Source organism: Microtus pennsylvanicus, chromosome 17 (genome assembly GCF_037038515.1).
Source record: "Microtus pennsylvanicus isolate mMicPen1 chromosome 17, mMicPen1.hap1, whole genome shotgun sequence".
Lineage (NCBI taxonomy): Eukaryota > Metazoa > Chordata > Mammalia > Rodentia > Cricetidae > Microtus > Microtus pennsylvanicus.
In genome coordinates this window covers 32,155,805-32,177,730 of record NC_134595.1, presented here as the reverse complement: position 1 = coordinate 32,177,730, position 21,926 = coordinate 32,155,805, and the positions used below count along the sequence as shown (strand labels likewise).

Genomic DNA, 21,926 nt, shown 5'->3' with positions numbered 1-21,926 from the left:
TCCCCAAACACAGAAATACCAAGATGAGGCCAGCCAGCAGAATCTTGGCCGTGGAGCTCAGTTTAGAAACCATGATGCCATAAGAAATTAGAAGGCAGCTGAGAAGTTCGTGGTTTGGGGTTCAGTTGAAGATTCCATTTTTACATTTGTTCTGAATTTAGTGATCCACCCTCTCCTCCCCGTTTTATCCCCCCCCCCCCGTGAAAGTCATATGACAGCAGAGATGAGAAAAAGGAGATGACCTTGTGGAAAAAAACAGAGGGTAATCTTCATTTACGACGCAGCCACCCGCCCACTGGTCCAGGCTCAGTGTGTTTCCAGGTACTCCAGCTAAATGGTCTGTGATCGCTTTATATGATTTCCTAGGGACGGTGTGCAGAACGCTCTGTGGTGCTTCACTGGCTGCCACCTGACTTTGAATCCCTTGGACCAAGTATCTGGGGTTGGAAGAACAGAAAATTGCAGGGATGAATGTGGCCCACATTCCTGCAGATTGGAGGCAGGACAAGAAATCACCGTAGCATGAGCGTGTCTGGATGGCTTACATTTAATCTTCTGGGTTTACAAGACATGATGGAATTCTGCAGGGCATTTTAAAATCATCGCTTTTTCGCTCTCCTCAGAGCCCGTCCTGCACGCCTGGTGCTAACACTTAATTATAGCCAAGAGAATCTGAGAAGCCCAGTGCTCCCTCCTCACCCCAGCAAGCATCAAGCAAAATCAATAGCCCTGTGCTGGCAGCGCGGTGCTCTTGTCTCCTTCATCTCCTTCGCTCATCTGCGATTGCTTTTATTACTGCAGTTCATTTAATGAGACCAGAGTGTTTGGAGCCAGATGGTGACGTTAGTTCAATCTGGAAGACTCTAATGGAATTGAGTTCAAACCAGGTTAAAAGTAATGGAATTACAGATTTCGGCGGTCATTGTCTCATAGCGGCACGCTCTGGGTCCTTGTTAGACGCCAGAAGTCAGTGCCTGCTTCAGATGAAAGACCTGAAAGGCAGTTCAGGGAGACCTGGTGTGTTCATCCGCTTGCTTGTTCAACACGTACTTCTATGCTCTGTGTCACCCGCACGGCTGTTGTGGTTTCTGAATCATGGCCCCTGTCATGTACTGGAGGTGGCAGGCAGACCTAAGCAGTCAGGCAAAATCACCCTGTGTGTACGGTCTCTAGGAAGGGAGGAACCCGACACTGAGGGTGTAAGGTTTTGAGGACCAGTTAAGGAATAAATACACGACAGCTTTAAATTCACCATTTTGTTGAGGCTACAGTTTTACCCCCTCCCCTCAGAGAATGAAACGCAAAGAGAGAAAACAAATATCCCACACAGAGACCTAAGCTTCTCTGGATGTCTCCTGGTGTGGGCTAAAGTCCCTTGGAAAGGTCCAAACTTCAAAAGCAGCCTCAACCTGGAACTTTTCCATAGGAAAAGTCAGCAGTAAATATTGACACCAGAGTCAGTCATCTCTGCTGAAGTTCTGGGCTGCTCCGGCCAGCCGGGGCAGCCAGGTCATAGGTGACAAGGATAAGAACTGTCATCCTGAAGCTGTAGAGCGGCCATCTCCCCGGCTCTGGGTCACAGCTCTCAGGATGGAGCAGGCAATGCTGCAGATGCTTGTTCTGTTGGCGCTGGGAACGCACTACCAGTGTGCCTCAGGTGAAGGACACACTTAGCCACTTGCTTGAGGTGATCGCCGACCTCTCCGAGTTCCACCACCTCTTACTGTGGCCTGTGTTCTTGCTGTCCAGGTTTCCCCGTGTACGACTTCGACCCTTCCTCCCTGCAGGAAGCTCTCAAGGCCTCGGTGGCGAAGGTGAACTCGCAGTCCCTGAGTCCTTACCTGTTTCAGGCGACCCGGAACTCCTTGAAAAGAGTAAGTGAATGGGGACACCTTCCCGGCCTTCTCCACCATTCCTGCCTTGTCTTTGCTTACTTTGTTGAATCAGTTGGGTTTTTATTTTTTATGTTGACAAAGATCACAGCCGGTCCTTTTTCATGCTGACTGCTTCAAAGAAGAGATTTTAATTACAGTTTTTGCCCTGGGGTTCTCAAAGCTTCTTGGGACATCTGATTCTTCCTTCTGTGTTTTCCCCCTGACCTTGGCTTCTCTCTGCCCGTGTCCTGGTTTGGGGTGAAGAGTCCTGAAGCTCCTGGCTCCTAGGAAGCATTCTAGGGATGCTGTTGGCCTCCCGTGTTTATAGAGAAGAAGCACTGGCCCCGGAGACCAAGAAACCCACCCGACTTTGTCAGCTTCATAGTGCTGTTTCCTGGTCACCAGAGAACTGGGTAGAGCGACATTATCTTGGGCTTTATGGGACTCAGTGGAACAAAAAACGAGGGGGAAATGGAGCAGTATCATAGAGAAGCCCCTCTCCTTCCTGGCCCTTGAGGATTTTACTCTTTTTTATCACCTTAATGGGTCTCAGAAGAAGGTAGGGACATAAAGGCACTCCAAGCAATTGATGTTCATGCCAAAGATGAGGAAGAAATAGAGCAGCCAGCCTCATGGAGACAAGAGTGGGCCCACGTGGCCACGTGGTCAGGCAGCTACTACCACCACATAGAGGCCACAATACCATCACAGTCTCTATGGCTTTCTCTCTTCTCCACGCTATTCTAGATCCACGATCTTTGTCATTTAGCTGTTCCGCTGCTGTTCAACAGAAGTACACTTTGCTTTCCCAGCTTGCCTTCATGTAAAAAAAAGTCCCTTTGCCCCCTTCCACCTTCTGACACTGGTTCCTTGTTTTCTTTTCCAAACACAAAGCAAATTCGTTGAGTAGCTTCAGTTGTCTCTTCTAACTGGGTATGGTCATGAAGATGTGGGCTGAGCTATCGTGAGGCACCAACCCCAGGATCTGACTGTCAAGGTTGGCACTGAACACTGTTATGGGGCAGCACTTACTTAGAGTGTAGGCAGCTACCAGGCAAAGGCCAGGCTGCTTCTGGAAGAAAGCTATATCAAAAGGCAGCTGCCTCTGTCTCCGACCCTGCTTTTGCTGGCACCCAGGCCATGTTTCATTGGCACTGGATGTAATTCTCTTAGAGTGTTGTAGAACCCATTCCCTCTTGTCAAACTTGCAGATCAACAATTTAAATTCACTTTATACTTAAATTCAGTTAGGGCTCACTACAGAACAAAGCTATTTATTAGACAGGAGCAGTGGACAGATCCAGAGAGAACTAAGTGGGGACACCATGGGCAGGTAGCCAGTGAGACATGCCCAAGCCAGAATATTACTGACACATGACCATCTTGCTATAGACACGTAAGCTTATGTGGATCCTAACAGATACTTAACACATCTTGTTGTCCCAGGGTGTTGCTCTTCCACCTTGTGCCTGTTGCTGTTCCTTTGTTCTCCCTATCACCTGCGTATATTAGTCAAGCCACACTCTCCATCACCTCTCCTTGAGCTCTGCATTCCACGATGTCACAGGAAATACCCACAGGACCACCGAAGTTTCTGTCAAACGACAGAACAGAGATGGCCTTTACCTTGCCCTCAGCATCATGTTCCTCCTCTGTGAGGGAGACCTCTACGGGCTCCCTGCTAGTCAGATGGCCTTTCCTCTCTGCACCCCCTTACAACTGCATCAGGAAACTAGGGTGTCTGACGGAAGGCACAGCCTACAGCCAAGGGCCAAAGGCTTGCAGTCAAATGGGAGGACAGCTAATTAGTATAAAGACAGGGTTTGTAGTTCGAAGAGAAGCAGAGTACAAGGTCCTGGAAACCCAGCCCCCAAGCCTGGTTGTGGCAAGAATTAAAAACTGTGTTCGAGAGAGAATCCTAAGGGTATGGCCAAGTGGATGTTGGCGACAGAAATCACTGCGGGTGGACGGAGGAGCCCGGGTTGCGTCTTTAGTCTGTAAAGACTTCCCACGGCTGACAGAACTACAATTTGACATTGCCCATTTCTCCAGCATCGCTTGCCTTCATTCTTTAGAATCAATTTCCCGAATTATCTTTCTTCTTCTTCTTCTTCTTCTTCTTCTTCTTCTTCTTCTTCTTCTTCTTCTTCTTCTTCTTCTTCTTCTTCTTCTTCTTCTTCGTCGTCGTCGTCGTCGTCGTCGTCGTCGTCGTCGTCGTCGTCGTCGTCGTCGTCGTAGTAGTAGTACAGATTTCTGGAGTGGTACCCACTCTGGAATCACAGCTGCCTGACATCTTTACTACCTTGCCTCAGGTGCCCAGCGTATGGGGAGGGGTTTAATATATCACAGCATCTTCTGTCCTCAGACGACCCAGGTTCTTCAGGAAGTTTGAAAGGTGCCCTGGTAATCTTGGTGGCAAGATTAGAAAACAATATAGATTTAGTCATAGGTTAGAAGTGCTCATCCAGGAGATAGCCTGGGGCTCATTGACTTATTTTTGGAATTGGCGGACATGCCTGGTGCCTCCATTAAGAAAATGTCACTTTGATCCAAGTGGTGGTGGCGCACACCTTTAATCCCAGCACTAAGGAGGCAGAGGCAGGCAGATCTCTATGAGTTCGAGGCTAGCCTGGTCTACAAGAGCTAGTTATAGGACAGACTCCAAAGCTACAGAGAAACCCTGTCTCAAACCCCCCCCCCCAAAAAGGAAAGAAACAAAAGATAAAAAGGAAAAAAAATCACCTCAAATTTAGTTTTTTGCTGTGTTCTAGACTGAACTAGGAAAGACTAGATCATGGCTCCTAAGGGGGATTAAGAGTGAGGTTCCCAAGAGCTTTGGGGCACAATACTTTCACTGACACATTTAATATGTAACCTTATTTTTGTGAGTGCTTTGAGCTTATTGTTTTCTATTATAACATACACTGTAGATTCATTAACATTGAACCCACTCCCCAGGAACCTGGAATTCCCACCCAAAGAAGTCTTGCTGAACGCATGTGTTTTCTACACAAAGCACACCACAATCTCTTACTCTTGATGCCGTAGTCTCTCACACTAGCTTGGGGACTGAGATGACCCAAAGAAAGCACCAAAATGCCAGTCACAAGTTTCCCAACAGAATGCTAGCACTGTGTTCACAGTGTACAGGCCGGAACAAGAAGGCAGAGGTTGAACAAAAGCTAGGTGAGTAACTTAGGAGTGGCAAAGAATATTTGGTGACTTGGTGAGTTCACAAGCATCGGCTTTTGTAGAGAAGGAATTGCCAATGTAAATCTTTAGAAGCAATGTTGGCCTTGGAGTGAGGGCATACATTCTATATCTTCCCTCCCTCCCTCCCTCCCTCCCTCCCTCCCTCCCTCCCTCCCTCCCTCCCTCTCTCCTTCCCTCCCTCCCTCCCTCCCTCCCTCTCTTCGTCTCTCCCTCGCCTCTATTTACTATTGTTTTAGGACAAGATCTCTCTCTATAGGTTAGGTTGATCTCAAGCTTGAAACCTCCTGCCTCAGCCTTCTGAGTGCTGGGATTTGAGGGGTACCCGCCACACTCAGCTTCGTTGGTTCCACGGTTGTCAATGTTGCGTGGCTTTTCTCTATGGGTTTCAGTGTGAATGCCTGCCATGACACAGATGCTAAGATATCACATAGCTTTTCCAATGAGTACGTGATTCTGTCAATGTTTTCTCACTGGGCCGAAAGAATCATACCAACACCACGAATCTCAGAAACATGCCTATTGCAAATCCATGCTTTGCTTTTGTGAAGGTCAACGTCCTGGATGAAGACACCGTGGTCATGAACTTGGAGTTCAGTGTTCAGGAAACGACATGCCCGAGAGATTCTGGCGATCCCTCCTCCTGTACCTTCCGAAGGGGTTACTATGTGGTAAGTGACCCAGGAAGTAATGTGAGGGAGACCCTCACTACTTCCATGACTAGGAGTGGGTCAGAGGTCACCAAAGGAGCTTGGTCACTGCCTGTCTGGCACTCAGCCACACACTGGGTCGCCACAGCATTTCCTGCCACGGACTGTGTGCTCCGTGCTTTAGGGAGTGTGCTCTTGAGTCTGGAACCTGCAGTCTTCGCGATATTGGTCAGTTCTTTAACCATTACTGCCCCAGTGTCCTATTCTCTAAGGTCCAGATGTAATCTCCAGTATGTATTATATCCTCACACGGTGAGGATGCTTTGTATCAGACGGCATAGTGATGCTAAGAGCAGAGAGAAGTCCCAGCACATCTGAAACTCTGCTGGACATGGATGTGAGACCGTGAGCCTCACTTTGGTGCGCTGTCCATGACTGAGTGTTGCCCACAGTGTGTCTCCCCTTCTCATTCAGCTCACATGACCTATTTATGTCTACGTTCCCTGTAACCAGAATCGTCAGCTGTTGTGTGGTGAAACCCCCTCTGATCAGAATGAAACCATCACTCCAGACCCAAAATATTTCAGTCAAATGAGTGACTTCTTGAGATCTCTTTATAGAGAGGGAATGATTTCATTATTTATCTCATGAAACTTCAATGCGATTCTGTCTTATAGAGGACTGTCACCTGCATGCACTTCTAATTAAATCTTAGGGCCATGTCACTTATCCATATCCACATATATGACATATACATACACACATGTATGTATATGTGTACATATGTACGTATGTGTGTACATATGTATGTATATGCCACATAGTCAAATATATGGCATCTCTACTACTGTTTCTGTTAAAGCAAGAAGAGATTCCAATCAGCCCTTTGTACTCACAAGGAAATGCAGGCTTTTCTCAGAGACTGGTATTAAACTCATGGAGATATTTAAACATTCCTTTTAAGCTGTTTAGTTCTGCAGAGTGTTCTTTGGATAACTGAACCACCTCTGTGAATTTCTCCTTTCTGCCTCATTTTGCAAACCCTGCCAAATTTCCCAGTTTATTGTCCAGAGGCTAAACCCTCGCACAGGGCGCTGAAGAGACCACTCATGACTCTGTCTTTGCCAGCCAACAGCTGCTTGCCGGAGCACCGTGCAGATGTCCAAGGGACAGGTGCAGGATGTGTGGGCTCACTGCCGCTGGGCCTCCGCATCCGAGTCCAACAGCAGTGAAGAGGTATGATGGGGGCCTGTCTCCTTCCAGCTGGGTCAGGGACAGTCTGAAAGCTAGGCTATTTGATGGGATAGCTGGGCCATCATGCAGATGTCAGTAGACAGAATTCTGCTCACACAGCTAGATTCTCTCTTGAACAACAACTGGCCCATTTTCCATAATGCTTACTTCTTCCCACCACACTCCCCCAACACAAAATACAGCAACGCAGCTCTTACCTCAAAGGGAATAAGAAGCAGTTCATTTGGGAGCTTTTATTTATAAGTGACCCTGACCTGGGAGCACAGATTCAGTGGGCCCCAAGTGCTATGTTTCCTGCGTGATGGTTTGCTCCTGATTTCATGGTCTTATAGGAGCAGAACAATTAAAGTACAAAATCAATGGATTTCAAATACGTTTGTGGAAATTTCATGTAGGTGGATTACAGCAAAGACGGGAACTGCTAGAGGCCTCAGATGTATCTAATGTCATTTTTAGCTTTGGGGTTGCTGGGAGCTAGGGCTCTGTACATTCCCAAAAGGATTTGACTTGATGGTCCCAAGGATGTTAGGGCATACGTAGAGGTGAGCGATGAAAGGCTACTGGGGGCAAAGATAGCCCAAGAGAATTTGATCTAAACCTGAAACTTTCCTCCACAATCACCAAAATTTAACCAGAGGAACAAGACTGGTAATATCTCTCTCTCTCTCTCTCTCTCTCTCTCTCTCTCTCTCTCTCTCTCTCTCTCTCTCTCTCTCCCCCCTTCCTCTTTTTTTCTTTTAACCCTCTCATTCTCCCTCTCTTTCACTTTCTCTCCCTGAGATTTGGGACTTGATTTCAGAGCATCAGTTACCAAATTTAAAAGTTTGACCCCCAAGTCTGTAGCTCACTGGAGAGCACAGGGGCATCTTTGTTGGACCGGTGTCCAAAGTATTAGATCTGCAACTGAAGGTCAGGATTCCCGGCCCCCTTTGGTTTTCCAAGACAGGGCTTCTCTGTGTAGCCCTAGCTATCCTGGAACTCACTCTGTAGACCAGGCTGACCTTGAACTCACAGAGATCCACCTGCCTCTGCTTCCCGAGTGCTGGGATTAAAGGCCTGCACCACTACCACCCAGCTAGGTCAGGATTCTTGACCTTTATTTAACCTCCATGGTCTGCAACTTCTTCACCTGTTAAATGCTGAATAGTACAGTCACCAGCTGCTACCAGAGTCTTTAGGGCAAAGGCCTGGGCTGCAGTCCCAGCAGGCAAGGTGAGGCAACCTATTCCAATAAGCCAATGAAAGAAATAGTAAAAAGCAGAGAGAGATTGTTTTTAATGGGGCCAATAGAAAAAAAGGGTCCAGTGACCTTCATGTGCACCTTTGGAGTCTAGATATAAGTCTAGATTTAGAGAAAAATATTGGAGCAGAAAGGTTAGGGGCATATGCATGACTAAATAATTCTCACCACTGAGTCATCATTATCCCAGCCCCAATCTGTCTTCAATCCAGTCAAATAAACGGGTAATCACTGTCTTTGCCCATGGGAACCAGCCTCATTCCTACACGTGATGACTTCGATTCCAGGGTGCAGCCTCTCCTTCATGAGGATAGTCGCTCTGCAGGGTAACCTGCGAAGGTTCTTCAAAGTTTTGATCCCCTGGAATTGAAAATGATCTCAGGTTTAGTATATTGACTTGCCTCCGAGCCTTCAGCCTTGAAGGGGAATGAGCTAGGTTAGATAAACACTTCCAGAGGGATTGGCAAGATAATCTGTAGGGTAAGCAGGTACCAGTCAGGAGAAGCCTTAGTGCATGCCGGTCTTCCTCCTCGCTTTTAGTTACCCTGTGGGTAACTCCAAAGGAGGAGTCAGTGGAGGTGAAAGGTCAGCTCTAGGTCCGATGTATGCTAGATGCTGAGTTAGTGGCAGAAATGGCCTTTTTATCCCTAATTGCCTTGGAGACATGTATTGGTTACCTTACTGGGTGCTGTGGCAAAAGCAACTTAAGACTCACCGTTTGATGGGACATCCCATGCAGCCAAAGCATGGTAGCGAGGACAGCTTTAGCTGTAGCAGCAGGCATGTGAGGTACTGGCCACACTGTGACTGCAGCAGGAAGCAGAGGTGTGTGTGTTGGGGGGATTACTGGTCCTTAACTGGCTTTCTTCTTTTCCCCTTTTTACTCATCCTAAGACCCCAGCCTGTGCTGTTGGCACCACTTGGATTTACTGTAGGTCTTTGCTCTTAAACCTATTCATAGACTCCCCAAGGTGTGTTTCTCCTAGGTAATTCCAAATCCCATCAAGTTACCAACCAATGTTGGCCATGGCAAAGTAGTTTGCACTATTACTATGAAATCAATGACGTACATTTATGACTTGTTCTCACATTACTTCCTTGACAACTTTCCCTACTAGACTGCATCTCCTGAGGCTGAGGGATGTTAATTTTCATCGGCCTCATTTAAACTTGATGCCAGATAGGTGTTCAGTAAATACTTGTTGAAGAATACAAGAAAACTGGGGGGGGGGGGGGAATCACCTTATAGATTCCGAAGGTGTGATTAACATCATAGTTACATCTTTCAGGTAATTTGCTCATTCATGGTGGGGTAATGTTCTTGACTGGTGTTTGAATCTTTCCCGCTATTGTGCAGCTATAGAATAACTTTCTCTACATCTTCTATCTTTGTTCAGTTTTATGAGATAGAGTTCTATTATGAACATTATATTAAAAAGTACATAAAGCTCTAACTTCAAGAATTGAACATGAGCGGTCATGCCTTCTATGGAGTTGACATACCTGCCTCTTGGCTGTTTAGTAATGAAGTGTATTTTATAATTAGGAAGTCATAAAACCAATGACCAGAGACCTCAGAATCATATGGGAACATCTTTCCAGGGCAGAGAAGAAACACATTGTTGGCCGATCTCGGTCACAGTGCCAACTTCTGAGGGTCAACTTCTCAGGTTATTTCTGGGCTTGTCCTGGAGCTGTAGTTTGAGGATTTTCTTTTCTTGATACTAAGTACCGAGGGTCCCCTTTACTTAACTCTCAGAGTTAAACTCTTTGACAAACCTGTGACACATGGTCCAGCTAACTCAAGAATGACAAAGATCAAACATAGTTTCCAGGGGAATTTGATTACTACTGATTTTGTGGTTTGTATGGGGGCGGGTAGAGAGGAAATATATGAGGTTGGGGATAACCACACTGCCCAGTTCTATTTGGCAATGGGGATTGAACTTTGGGTTTCATGCCTACTGGGTAAGCATTCTACTGACTAAGCCCTGACTTCTTCTTCATATCACAAAGCAAAACTACAGCCACAGACTTACATCCTTGGTACTTAGGAGGCAAAGGGAATACTTATTTCTAGCTTGAGTTAGAGAAATCATCTACCATTGCTCTCCTTGGCCTGACTAACGTCATATGCCTCTCCTATAGATCCTATCTTACTATTTATTTTTACATATATATTCTATGTACACTGTGATTATTATTTTTTGTGTGTGGTGCTGGGGGTGAGGTGCAAGGCCTCCTAAATAAAGCATTTGCTCTACCACCAAGCTACATCCTTAGCCCCTAATGTAATGTCTTTTTTCTTTCATTTTTTAAGTAACACCATTAAGCTATAATTCACATGTGGGTACAATCTGCCTTTTAAACAGATTCTGTTTAGTGATTTGGGGTATATTTGGGTACAGTTCAGTGGGTTTGGGTATATTTGCATGATGGTGGTCAAGTTGCCACCACTATCCAAATTCAGAATCCACTCATCATTTGGAAAGGGGTTTCCTGAGAAGAACCCTTCTCTAGTCTACAGTCTCCCACCCTTCCTTCCTTCCTTCCTTCCTTCCTTCCTTCCTTCCTTCCTTCCTTCCTTCCTTCCTTCCTTCCTTCCCTCCCTCCCTCTTCCCTCCCTCCCTCCCTCCCTCCCTCCCTCCCTCCCTCCCTCCCTCCCTCCCTCCCTCCCTCTCTCTCTTTTTCTTCCTTCCTTTCTCCTCCTCCTCTTTCTTTCTTTCTTTCTTTCTTTCTTTCTTTCTTTCTTTCTTTCTTTTTATTGAGATAGGCTCTTACTATGTAATCCAGGATGACCTTAGTATGTAGCCCAGATTGGCCTTGAACTCACAGTGATCCACCTGTCTCAGCCTCCCAAGTGTTAGCATTGAAGGCATGCACCACCCTAGCTGGCTGAGAGCTTCTGTTTCTACACCTTCTTGCCAACATTTGTTACTGCCTGTCTGTATTTTAGCTATGTGAAATGTATAAAGAGGGATTTTGTTACGGTTTAATTTGCATTTTCCTCGTGACTGTCCATTTGCATAGCTTAAGGAAAATGTTAATTCCTGTGTTCTAGTTATCTTTTTATTATGGACTTCTTGGTGAATATTTCCTCTCACTTTTCATGCCCCCTCCCACCGTGATGACCTTTGCTACATCCAATTTCTTTCTCTTTTATTGTTTCTGAAGACTTACAAGCACTTAGATCTTTTATTGATGCTCTGCTCTGATTTAGTTTACATAGTATGGGGAAATGGTTCAGTAGGGCTCTTTTGTATGTGGTTTCTGGTTGTCCTAGTATTTCTTACTGCATTGTGTTGCTAAGTCCTCGCCCTTTGATCTGTCCCCATGATGGGAGCCAGAGCCTCAGGTGGCTGCTGAGGATGGAGAAGTAGCCACCAGGCAGGAAGATGGGAGAGACTTCCTTGACTATTGTATGGATCTGAGCATTTTCTACAAACTACTTGGAGCTCTTTTGATCTCATGAATGTAAATTGGAATTCTCATAGAGACATTTCCTTTAAGCTTGTACATTTTGACCTGAACATGGTCTAATTATAAAGTTCTGTTTCTGTGCTGCAGCGTCCAGAAGCACATACTGGGCTGGTGGAAGCTTTGGCTTCGGCTTAACTTTCATATAACTTACTCTTTTCCATGTGAGTTCCTGCTCCCTCCCTGCTTTTTTTTTTTGCCTTTCTTTCTTTCTTTCTTTCTTTCTTTCTTTCTTTCTTTCTTTCTTTCTTTCTTTCTTTCTTTCTTTCTTCTGTCATTTCCTTTATTTGTGGGGAGGGCAAGGCCTCACCTTACAGCCTAAGTCTGTCTTGAACTTACGATCTCCCAGTCTCTGCCACTTGACTGCTTGGATTCAGGCATGCATCATCCCACCTATTTTTCCCAAGTTGTCTTACTTTAAACTTGTTTTAATTAATTAACTAACTTGTTTAATTAGTTAGCCATTGAGCCATCTTTCCAGCCTCTTGCTGTGCTCTCTTGAATATACACATTAGATTCCATGGAGAGCTAGCCTCTTTCCACTGAACACATTATATATCTGAGTCCTCTATGCAGCATTTGCGTTTTCTCTTTCATACTGATATTTAAACTTTTTTAGATGATTTTTGGGGACATGCCAAGATCCTATAGACGGAGGAATGATTATCTGCTGGGTAAGTTGAGACCTATGACCTTTAGTATTATTTGTTTTTCCTTCCTAAACTTCCAATCACAGTTCTCTGTGAATCATTTAACGCTGGACATGTCTAGTTTTTCTACAGACAACCTTTGAACAATTGAAGTCATTACAAAAAGCAAACACCTGGCTTTACTTTTGCTCCTTCCTTATCTCGCTGGGTAATGATGCAACCGTTGGCTTAAGTATTGCTACAGAGTTCCCCATATAGGATGGCATGCAGTGGTCTGACACCTCTGCAGACCGGTAGGGCCAGTGCCAGTTTTTCTTGTTATAGTCCTGTTTCTGTTGCTGGGATAAAATGCCACAACCAAAAGAAGCTTGGGAGAGGAAAGAGCTTATTTTTGGCTTACACATCTCAATCATGGTCCATCATGGAGGGAACTCGAGGCAGGAACCCGAAGGCAGGAACTGAAGCAGAGGCCATGGAGAAGCGTTATGTACTGGCTTGCTCTCTATAGCTTGCTCAGCCTGCTTCCTAATACAACCCGGAACCACCTTCCCAGGGGTAGCACTCCCCACAGAGGGCTGAGCCCTCCCACATCAGTCATCAGTTGAGAAAATACCCCCTAACGCAGACCTGCCCACTGGCCAATCTGGTAGGGGCATTTCCTCAGTCAAGGTTTTCTCTTTTCAGATAACTTAGTTTATTGACAAAAACCCTAACCAGTATACACATTAAGAGGGTCACACTCGGTCATGCTTGTTCCCCCTTCACACAGCATCCACACGGTAGGGTCTAATATGCACTATGTTCCTAATCAGGGTAGACTCAGGCATTTCCAGTCATGTGACTGACATCCCTGCCACTGTCTCTCAAGGTGTCTTGGTTGGGTGACAGAAGGGTCTTCATTTCCCCGCCCTATGCAATATTTTATTGTAAATGGCATCAGGTTCTGCTCTACCGCTCAGAAGCCATTTTTCACATTTCTGATGAGTTTTCCTATTGGCGCCAATGTCAGCAAAACTTTCTGCTGCCTGCGCTGCTCCTGTTTATGGAGCGTATTCGCAGGCTCAGCTCTGCAGTTCTATCACTCTCTGCAACTGGGTGGGGAGGTTTGGCCTGAAGGCTGTCAATGTCTTACAGGTTTTCTTACGGATGAATTCAGGAATGAACGATTCCAGGACCGGTCACTTGGTAAGTGGTCTGTTTCCTTCTGTAAGATCTCCCTAGAAACTTTGCTCATCAAGAGGGCCACGCTGAAGCCATTGCACAAAGAATGGACAGACCCTGAAATAGGAAATGATTTCCACAAACGAGAACACTAATGTATGAACTTGCTTGGTAAACCATGAGAAGGTAACTTTGAGGCCCTAGCTCCCATAGAAGACACCAGAAATGAAATGTTAAGTCAACTTGGGAAGTCACCACTGGCCTTTCTTCTTTTCCCACCCGTAACATTTTCTGGGTCGCCTTCCCTATGACTATCTCCCTCCTTTCCCAGACCTGACCAGACTTCTTGGTAAATGGGAAAGACTACAACTTATCAATGTATTCCCAAATTCAGCATCTCTGACAGCAAACCGTGATTCTCTTGTAGTTTCTGGGGTTAGGAACACACACACACACACACACACATGCACACACACACACACGAAAGGAGTGGTGTAGAGCGAGAACAAAGGATGAAAATATAGTACAGACGTAAACTCACGTGACCCGTCCTCTTGTGTGTGTCAGAAGGCATCTCCAAGCCAACACTTAAGCACATTTGGGCCTTGGAGCATCACTAATGCAGATGTACAGCTGTCTCAGAGATGCCTTTGAACAGAACGGTTTAATGGAATTCCGCAAATGTGTGTGACAAGCATGGGGTAGTTTCCACGGAGGGCTGAAAGAGAAATGTGACAGTTCCTGCCCTTGAGGGCTTGCAGCTAAGGCCGAGGGTGTCACGTGGGCTGATGAGTGAGAAGTCAGCTCTGGGTGCCGCTGTGACATGAGAGGGCCCGAGGCTTGTTGAGGAAGGCGAGAGATGGGTGCCTTGGGTGTTCTGTGGGCAGTGATGGCTTCGGTTCTGCTTGGCTTGTTCTCAGTAATTCATGCCTGACAGAGTCTTTGTTTCTCTCTTCCATCTTTAGAGTATGAGAGAAGGGGACGTCTTCCTGCACATAGAAGGTTCCAAAACCTCCGTCAGAGAGCAAGAGTAAACTCTGGCTTTGAGTGACATCCTGGAGGTAAGGAACAACACTCACACTATGATCATTTAGAAGCAGAAGGAACTTGGAGTAAACGCCACGGCTTTGGAGGGCTCCAGCTCTCCTCCCCGTGCTCCTTAGTGTGACTTTCTCTTACCTTCTGCCTCCTCCATCCATTGTACTTCCATCTTGTGGGCCCCGTCTTTCCTGTGTGGCACCTGTTGTTACTGACATGATCAAGTTTCTCCACTTTACAAACCACAAAGAGAATAGCCCCTGCTTTACCCAGCCTCTCTTCCGTTATTTCCTTCCCGTCATTCTTCCTTCCCAGGAGGCTCCATAACATTTTTCATGGAATCCTCTTTGGCTTCTCTTTCTCTGTCATTTCAGCACTGCTGGCCACATTTACTCTCTCAGCCCAGTTCTTTCTCTCTTCCGTAGATGACTCTGTCATCTCATCCTCTTACTTGGCCATCATTGCCATTGATGTGGAGGCTACCCCCAAAAGTGTCACACTCTCCCAAGATCTGGGTCCTATGTCCATGCCTGCTGGAGGCATTGCCCAGGTACTGTGAGATCCAGAAGATCTGCTAGCCTCATTTCTTTTTTTTAAAATTTATTTATTTATTAAAGATTTCTGTCTCTTCCCCGCCACCGCCTCCCATTTCCCTCCCCCAATTAAGTCCCCCTCCCTCCTCAGCCGGAAGAGCAATCAGGGTTCCCTGCCCTGTGGAAAGTCCAAGGAGCCCCCACCTCCATCCAGGTCTAGTAAGGTGAGCATCCAAACTGCCTAGGCTCCTACAAAGCCAGTACGTGCAGTAGGATCAGAAACCCATTGCCATTGTTCTTGAGTTCTCAGTACTCCTCATTGTCCGCTATGTTCAGTGAGTCTGGTTTTATCCCATGCTTTTTCAGGCCCAGGCCAGCTGGCCTTGGTGAGTTCCCAATAGAACATCCCCGTTGTCTCAGTGTGTGGGTACACCCCTAGCGGTCCTGAGTTCCTTGCTCATGCTCTCTCTCCTTCTGCTCCTGATTTGGACCTTGAGATTTCTGTCCAGTGCTCCAATGTGGGTCTTTGTCTCTGTCTCCTTTCATCGCCTGATGAAGGTTAATATTCAGGAGGATGCCTATATGTTTTTCTTTGGGTTCTCCTTATTTAGCTTCTCTACAATCACTAACTATAGGCTCAATGTCCTTTGTTTATGGCTAGAAACCAAATAAGCCTCATTTCTTTTTAATGCCCTTTTACCCACCAAATTTTCCTAACTTAAAGATGTGGGAGCATCACTGAACATTCTTCTCTGTCCTTCCTCATCTCCTGGTGTCTGTGGGATGTTGGTTGTCTAGACACATTTATCTGACTTCAGCCTGCCCTCTCTTTCCCTCACTACTTACTGAACAGGCTGCATTCTGGCTCCAGGGTCTCAACCCACACTGCCTGCCTTGCCTGCTGGCCTTGGGTTTATCCGGAAAGATCTTCCACTGTTGCCCTCTGATGTTGACTTCACTTGTGTGTTAAAGCAGAGACTTGGAGAAAAACAGAACAATGGCTTTTACATTCTCCCTAGTGCTTTGGGGGATCTGTTGACGAATCCTGGTCTACTAAACTGCCACCCAGCATGGTGGAGTCTCACAATTACACATATTCTCAATCACCAGTCATGAGAGCAAGCAGAATAAGGATTCTGAAAACTCACAAGTATCAAAGGGACCCCATGAAGGATGCAGTTAAAAGGAATCTTCAGATAACAATTTCAGAGGCTGGACAGATGGCTCAGTGGTTAAAAGTGCTTGTTGCTCTTGCAGAGGACTTGGATTTGATTTCCAGAACCTACATGGTGGTTCGCAATCATGTGTAACTCCAGTTCCAGGGAATCCAGCCCCCTCTACTGACCTCTGTGGATACTGCACACATGTGTGGTATATACACATGCATACAGGCATTCATATACATAACATTAATAAATCCTAATAATTAAAATTAAATAAAAGGTTGGAATTACAAGTGTGGATTTGAGGGCAGCCATGTTTACAGGCACACACACACACACAAATTACTAAGAAAGCCTTAGAATTGATGCACTTGACATTTTTAAAGAAAGCATTTACTTATTTTATGTGGATGAATGCTTGCCTGCACGTATGCATATGCACTGTGTGTCTGCCTGGTACCCTTGGGTGCCGGGAACTGAACCTGGATTCCCTTCAAGAGCAGCAAGTGCTCTTAACTGCTGGGCCATCTCTGCAGCTCTCTGCTCACTTCATATTGTGGACAACACCACACACTTCCAGACGTGACCTGAATTCCTTGATGGCTCACAGCGGCCTTACTGCTTCAGCCCCGCACTTCTGGCTTTGTCCTTCCCACACCCACCACACCCCTGAGCTCCCATGATGCCCAGGTTCAGTTCACAGCCCTGGAAGGTAGTTCACAACCATCTGTAACTCCAGTTCCAGGGGATCCAATACCCTCTTTTGGTCTCTGAGGGCACAAGACACACGTGTTACGGTACACATACCTTCATACAGGGAGTTTCCTAAGCATTCATCCCGGGTCCCTGTAATCAGTCCATGACACCCGACATGTCGACGCTTAGTCGGTGTCTTTGGAGTGGGTGCTGGGGTCTTTCCTATCATGTTCTTGAGAGGCTTCTGCCTGAAAGGCAGCTAAGCATGGCATAATTAATCCTAATGACTTACAATTTGAAAGAAGTCAACTGACATTTTACTAAAATAGAGAGAAATTTCACTATGGATGAGAGATGCAAGTGGCAGATTTTCATCTAAAAATAAAAAAAAAACGGCTTCTTCTTGAGATCAAGAAACTATTCATCACGAAGAAAGAGACTCATCGAATTCTTTACATGCTTGCAAAAACTGCCCCAGTATATACCATCTGGAGCAAGGGCAGGGGTGTGAGGGTAGAATTGTCAGTGGGTCGGCTGTGCTTTATTAATGATATGATTACCTCTGGTGTGTATGCATGCGTGTGTCGCAATATAGTTGCATCATCTAGCATCTGCAGAGCCATGAATCACCAAAACACATGTCATTAAATGCAGACTGAAGACCAAATGCAGCAGCCTTGGCCTGTGCATCGATTTCCGCTAGTGTCCCAGTTACGTCTCTGGCCTCATGTGACCTTATTTAGCACGGCAGGTTTTGAAACAGTCCACCACTTTGCCCAGAGTCATAAAATAAAGCTAGTAGCAGTCACACAGTGGGTCTACTGAGGAGACAGCCCCAGTGGGCTCTGGGCTCCGCTGGTCTCTTCCTAAACCTGCACCATGGCATCTGACAGGCATCCAGTCCTGAGAGGAGGGCTCAGCACCTCCAAGGCTGTTTCTTTTTCTTTGCATTAGATGAACTCTTTGCTGGTGCCTTACCCAGCCATTCTTATTAGTTTAGTTCGATGGCTACTGAAGATATTCCTTAATGTCTATATAAAATTATTTATAAAAATGTCCTTTATTCATTTCATTAGATACCCAGGATAGAATGAGTGGATGATTGACTATTAATGAGATTGCTATTTTAAAATTGTGAATCGCATTTCCCCCACTTTATCACGAGTCTGCCCCAGTCCCTGGATTAAAATAGAAAGTGAGAAAATGTGTCTATAATTTAGTAAATACAGTTCTAGACTTCTTTAAGGTTGCCAGGAACGATTTAATACGTGAGTATAGAGTGAGATGTACTATTTAATAAAAGAACCATGACATTGTTTGTTAGCAGGACTCTAAAATAGGGAGTTTGGAAAACCAGGGACCAATGCTCATGTTGAAAAGGGTCTACTTGAAAGTCCTACATTTTCTTAACCTTTGTAGCTGGGATGGTTCTGTCTTGTCAACTGTGGGGTGACCAGAAGGACATTTTCCTTTATGTTGTCCTATGGCTGTCTGTAGGATTGTTGACGTGTACCCGAGAACAGCGGCAGAGGCAGGTCTGATGGTTTCTCTCCATAAGCCAATAGATCTGTCCCATGATTTTTCCACTCATTCCTTCAGTCACTGTTGCTCAAATGTCCTCTTTGCACCCAGTCACTGCATCCAGGAAGACCAGCACTCACAAGTATGCTTATTCCCTCTGCACCCATTGGCTATGTCAGTTATATAGCGATAGATCGTCTGTTTCTTAGAAGAGGGGGCAAGGTGCTCGGAGAGGTCCCACTCGCACACATGGTTGGAGTTTATCTCCTCATGTCTGCTTCCTACACCTATGTTTTTTTTTCCTTTGTGATACATCTCTTCATGAAACTTCAATGGCTGAGATCCATTTATCACATGCTCAGAGGCCCTGGATGTGTTCTTACCAACTGGCCATAACTTTCCAAGTGTGAGCAGGGTACCTACCACCAAAAGCCAGGTGGGGGCACTGTTCCCCAACACCTGAGGAACCTTGGCCTCTTGGGGAGGGATTTCAACGTTTAGGTTTCAGACTCACTAGTGAGAATGTCTTGTTATGATCTCCAGGACATACTGACCCACCAAAGGGAGTCACTCACAGAAGTGTGGGGGATGCCACTAAGGCCCAAAAGGCAAGAATCTGATTCCTCTCCACTCTCCACTGCCTCCTGGCTCTCATTCTTGCACACTGCATCTCTTAACTATGGCTTTACAAGGTATTGTGAGCTCCCGTGATCTGCATGAATTAATGGTCTATACATGTGAGAACATGGAATTACTAAACAATTGTATCTATGAGAAACATAAGGTTAGGTGTCTCGGAGCTGTGTTCCTGACATGTAACATTGTCCATGCGTGTTTCTGATTAGATGCCTTATTGAATGTATTTCTCTCATTCTCCTTTTTTTAAAAAAACATTAAATGCATACCCAATGTGTTATAACCCAGGCTACAGAAGAGCACATCCAAGCAGAGGCTGGTGGTTCAGGGCAGCAATCCCAGCTACACAAGAGACTGAGGCAGGAGGATCACAAGTTCAAGACATTCCGGGGTTACAGAGAGAGTTCAGAGCCAGTCTGAGCAACTTTAGTGGGACTTTTCTCAGAATAAAAAATAACTATCAGAAAGGCTATGGCTGTGGCTCAGAAGCGGAATGCTTGCATAGCATCTGAGAGACCAGGATTCAGTCACCCATACACAACACATCACACACACACATCACACACACACACATACACACACATACACATACATACACACACCATATAACATATAGGTTTGCCTATAAAGTCTACCTCAGCCTTCTTGGACTTAGGATACTACACAGCTCTGCACTGGCAAGAAATTTTAAAGAGTAACTCATCAACACAAAGCTAAAACATGGGAAAAATCCACAATATCAAATAAACTTCAAGAAGGACGCTTGAATAGAACATGTGAATTGAGACCAAAAAGACTGGATGTTTCCTCTTTGGACCTCAGAGGGCAACACACGAGACAGGATGTCTCAAGGTTTGGGCCACTCTTAGCTTGTACATGAGTGATCATGAGAATTGAATTGGGGGTACAAGCAAATATTAGTGAGCAAGTGAACCCACAAGCAAAATCTGAGCCTGAGGACTGATTATGTAATGGTACCTGTAGCTAGTGGCTCCTCTTGGCTCCTCTTGAACGTCTCTTGCTATCTCTCCCTACCCTCTTAATACTGCAGCCCATATCATCATCCATGAACTTCAGACATTCTCTCCTCACCCTGACATCTCCCTCCTCCCTTGAGGCATCTACCTCCTTCCTCATTGAACCCCATGACTGGTTTGGATAGTGGTGACCATTCCTCTCCTGTAACCCCTTGCTGCTGAGACTTTCTGCCTTCCCTGCCTCCCCTCGCTGGCCAGAACTCCCTGTTCTTCATGGAACATTCTTCTTCTTGATCCTTAAATAATCACACTCCCTACGGTCTGGACCTCAGTCATTCCTCCACTTGCTGCCTACCCTTCTGGTGGTTCCAGGCATCCTTGGTGCTTTGATGTGCTTGTCTGGGATTGATCCATCCTTCTATGTTGAACTCTGGGCTTAGGAAGCAACAACATGCCACTCACTTCCTGCAAATTCCATCCACTTACTCCACTGCAAATTCAAACCAAAATTCTTCCTTAGAGACCTGCTCTTCTCCCTCATCGCCTTGGCTAGCATGCCAGAGACATGAAGTTCAGGGGTCTTCCCTTCCTCACCCAAGGTGTGATGACTTTGGCCAGCCCTTCCTCTGCAATGCTTCCTGGCTCTGCCTCTCTCCCTGTTCTTTGCTCCTCTTTCTTTGTAGCTGAATGTGTACTAAATCTTCCTGGCAGCTTCTTCCTGTTTCCCTCAAAGGCTCAGTCACTGAGGCCCCCTACCTAACACAAGTTCTGAAGGGCCCTACTAGGCCGATTACTGTGGCATATGGACACAGCCCCCAGTAGTGTGGTCATTGTCTGCAATCCCTTCTTGGCATCCTGGTTTCCTCTGCTTCCTGCCTCACACAGAAGTCTCACACAGTGGGCAGTTCTCACTGGGCCCTGGGTTTCACCTCCATCCCCAGGCCCTGTCCATCCCACCAGAGGATGCTTTGCTCCTTGCCCTCTCCAGGAGCTGATTGCCTTGGGTCTCTACAGTCAGGCATCTGAACCCTCAGTGACATCCACCTTCTCCTCTAGTTTATGACTTTACATGTTTTAAGATGTCAATACTGTGTCTTTTTTTATCTTTATAGCCCTCAAAACATGTTTCATGCATTCTTGCTTACTGAGCAGGTTAACTGACAGATGAATGAGTGGCTGGGTTTGGAAAAATTTGGTCTCCATTTCCTCTGATTACCACCAACTCGGGCCAGCTACAGCTTTGCCTGACTCCTCCATCTCCCATTGACAAGCCAGTGCCTGGCTGGAGCCTCTGCAAGGAGTCTCTCTGGTCCTTTCTGCTGAGAAATGAACTCCCTTTCTGAGGCTGTGCCCCGTCCCCTGACCAGGCTACATCATCTTTCTGTGGTGTCTCTCACTCTGTCTTTGGCCAAAGCAGGATGTTTTGTGTGGCTGTTCAGGTCTTCTGGGTCATTTGGATCACTTTAAAGCAATTTCCAAGAATCCCAGGCCAGGCCTCCAATGTAGAGATGCTGATGGTGGTCCAGCCTGCCCCTCCTTCTCAGGGATGCTGATGCATACTATCGTGGTCTAACCTGCCCCTCCTTCTCTCTTGAATAGGCTCTGTGAAAGGAAGAGAAGCCGAAGCAGTAATGAAGAAAGACGTGGCAAATTGTGTCACTTTCCCTTTGATAAGCTCCACTATACAATAAACATCTTTTCCTTCCCATAAGACTCTCGCATTGTCTGGTTTGGAAACGAGAACATATCATTAACTATCCAATTTTAGATGCAAAACTAATATCAAAAGGATGCTAGGGATGGAGACTCATAAAGTAGCTGTGTTTCACGTGTTTTCAGCCAACGT

The 21,926-nt window shown here is 46.0% G+C and overlaps 1 protein-coding gene across 2 annotated transcripts; it reads left to right on the top strand.

The window, feature by feature from the left end:
• The first annotated feature begins 1,460 nt into the window (after positions 1–1,460).
• Spp2 (secreted phosphoprotein 2) lies at positions 1,461–21,791 on the top strand. Of its 2 annotated transcripts, none has more exons than XM_075951615.1 (8): positions 1,461–1,657; positions 1,750–1,874; positions 5,636–5,755; positions 6,863–6,970; positions 12,325–12,379; positions 13,512–13,540; positions 14,482–14,577; positions 21,680–21,791. In XM_075951615.1, exons 1-7 carry the CDS (start codon positions 1,591–1,593, stop codon positions 14,548–14,550), a joined length of 573 nt encoding a protein of 190 aa, XP_075807730.1. In that variant the 5' UTR covers positions 1,461–1,590; the 3' UTR covers positions 14,551–14,577; positions 21,680–21,791. The 2 variants fall into 2 exon arrangements, with proteins under 2 accessions (XP_075807730.1, XP_075807729.1); XM_075951614.1 differs by having other exon boundaries at positions 1,465–1,657; positions 13,490–13,540.
• The last annotated feature ends 135 nt before the right edge of the window (positions 21,792–21,926 follow it).

Coding starts and splice junctions, on each gene's coding strand:
- Spp2 (XM_075951614.1), top strand. CDS start 1,591: ATGGAGCAGGCAATGCTGCAGATGCTTGTTCTGTTGGCGCTGGGAACG. Junction 5,756..6,862: donor TCCGAAGGGGTTACTATGTG/GTAAGTGACCCA, acceptor TGTCTTTGCCAG/CCAACAGCTGCTTGCCGGAG. Junction 13,541..14,481: donor ATTCCAGGACCGGTCACTTG/GTAAGTGGTCTG, acceptor TTCCATCTTTAG/AGTATGAGAGAAGGGGACGT.